The sequence below is a fragment of the Frankliniella occidentalis genome, unplaced genomic scaffold (assembly GCF_000697945.3).
Source record: "Frankliniella occidentalis isolate FOCC.00 unplaced genomic scaffold, Focc_3.1 Scaffold2, whole genome shotgun sequence".
In the NCBI taxonomy this organism is placed as follows: domain Eukaryota; kingdom Metazoa; phylum Arthropoda; class Insecta; order Thysanoptera; family Thripidae; genus Frankliniella; species Frankliniella occidentalis.
The window spans coordinates 3,396,228-3,397,713 of record NW_026267132.1 but is presented as its reverse complement, the minus strand read 5'-3'; the positions used below and the strand labels follow the sequence as shown (position 1 = coordinate 3,397,713).

The 1,486-nt window shown below is 58.3% G+C and overlaps 1 protein-coding gene across 1 annotated transcript in view; it reads right to left on the bottom strand.

Annotated features, from left to right (window-relative positions):
- The window catches only part of LOC113210369 (dexamethasone-induced Ras-related protein 1-like), a 25,644-nt gene extending 24,644 nt beyond the window's left edge, over positions 1-1,000 (bottom strand). The window contains exons 1-2 of the mRNA XM_052263967.1: positions 990-1,000; positions 623-842 (exon numbers count right to left, since the gene is read on the bottom strand). Of these exons, the coding sequence (XP_052119927.1) occupies positions 623-842; positions 990-1,000 (231 nt within the window). The remainder of the gene's footprint in view (positions 1-622; positions 843-989) is intronic.
- Between the last annotated feature and the right edge of the window lie 486 nt (positions 1,001-1,486).

Here is a 1,486-nt window from a genome sequence, read left to right as displayed (position 1 = left end):
AGCTGCGCCGCGCGGGGAGGAGTAAAACCCGAGAACGGAACGGTGTGTGTGATCCTGTGAGGTAAAGAGCTCGGGAGACAAAGGCATGCGACAAAGGCCATCCGCCGAGCAGGCTGTTTGAACGCCCCCGCAAGTCACAGCAGAGAGCGGGGAAAACAAAATCGTCCGGAATGTATATCCAGACGTAGTAGTAGTACTCTCTCTCTCTCTGAGTGTGTGTGTGTGTGTGTGTGTGGTCTGCCGCCGAGACCCACCAGTGTTCACGCGCAACAAGGCATCACACAAATACGAGCCACATCAGCGCGCATCAGCGGGTCCAGGCGTTTGAACCCGGCTCGCTCTTCGGTTCGGTGTTAGTTTGCGGTGAGAATTGGCGAACAGGTGGGCCCTCGGTTAGGGCGGCGGAGGGTGGAGGCACTCTGCCGCGGCCACGGTGGTCAAATATTCATACGTCCTCTGTCTCTGCCTCTGCCTCTGCCTCTGCCTCTGCCTCTGCCTCTGCCTCTGTCTCTGTCTCTCTCTGAACTGAACGTTCCACGTCCGGCAGTCACTGATGTACAGCTATAAGACTTTTTAGTCTTCTTGTACACTTTTCAATAATTATCAATTATCTCTCTCTCACCTCCTGCCGCAGCCTGGCCACCTCCTCCCAGGAGCGGGCGTCGTCGACGGCGAAGACGAGGATGAAGGCGTTGGCCCTCTTGATGGACAGCTGGCGCATGGCCGGGAAGGCGAAGGCGCCCGACGTGTCCAGGATGTCGAGGGTGAGCGAGGCGCCGTCTGGAAGCGAGTACTCGGCGTGGTGCAGCTCCTCGACCGTCTCGCGGTACTTCTCGATGAACCTGTCGACGGCAAGCAAAAGAAATAATAAAATAAAAATACAATCAATCGAGACAAGCGGTAACAGATTCAAACAAACAAGGTTTACAAGGATGCGGAGGGGCTGCTTTTCTCAAACTATAGAGAGGAAGGGGAACGTTTTAACACACGGTCCAGCCATTCCATTCGGAAACGTTCAAACCAGCGAGCGAAAGCAAATTCCAATTATTTCTACGTCGTTTAAAGGCGCGGCGGTCTCGACAGGTATGAAGAGGGGGGAGCGGGGACGTCCCCCGCCTGTCCCCCACGTAGTCACGGACAAAAGCCGGCGGGGGGAGAGCCGCGCTTCGAAGAAGAGGGGGGCTGCGCCGGGATCTGCTCTCCCCGGCCCCCCCGGCCACAAAGCTTGCAAATGGTGGAGCAATTGCGCGCTCCGTGGGCTTTGGGAGAGAGAACGGCCGGCCAGGGCCAGTGGGCGCGGGCGGCGGGAGGGATCGGAAAGGAGGGGGGAGGGTAAGGGGAGGGGGGACAGGGCAGGGCTCACGGACAGAATCCCTCCTTGATCCACCCCTGGCGCGCGGCGCACATGTGTTCTCGCGGCGACATCGATTGAATTCGCAAGGAGGTTAGCCGAATCCCTTGCAATTCCCCCGCTGAGCCCTCTATC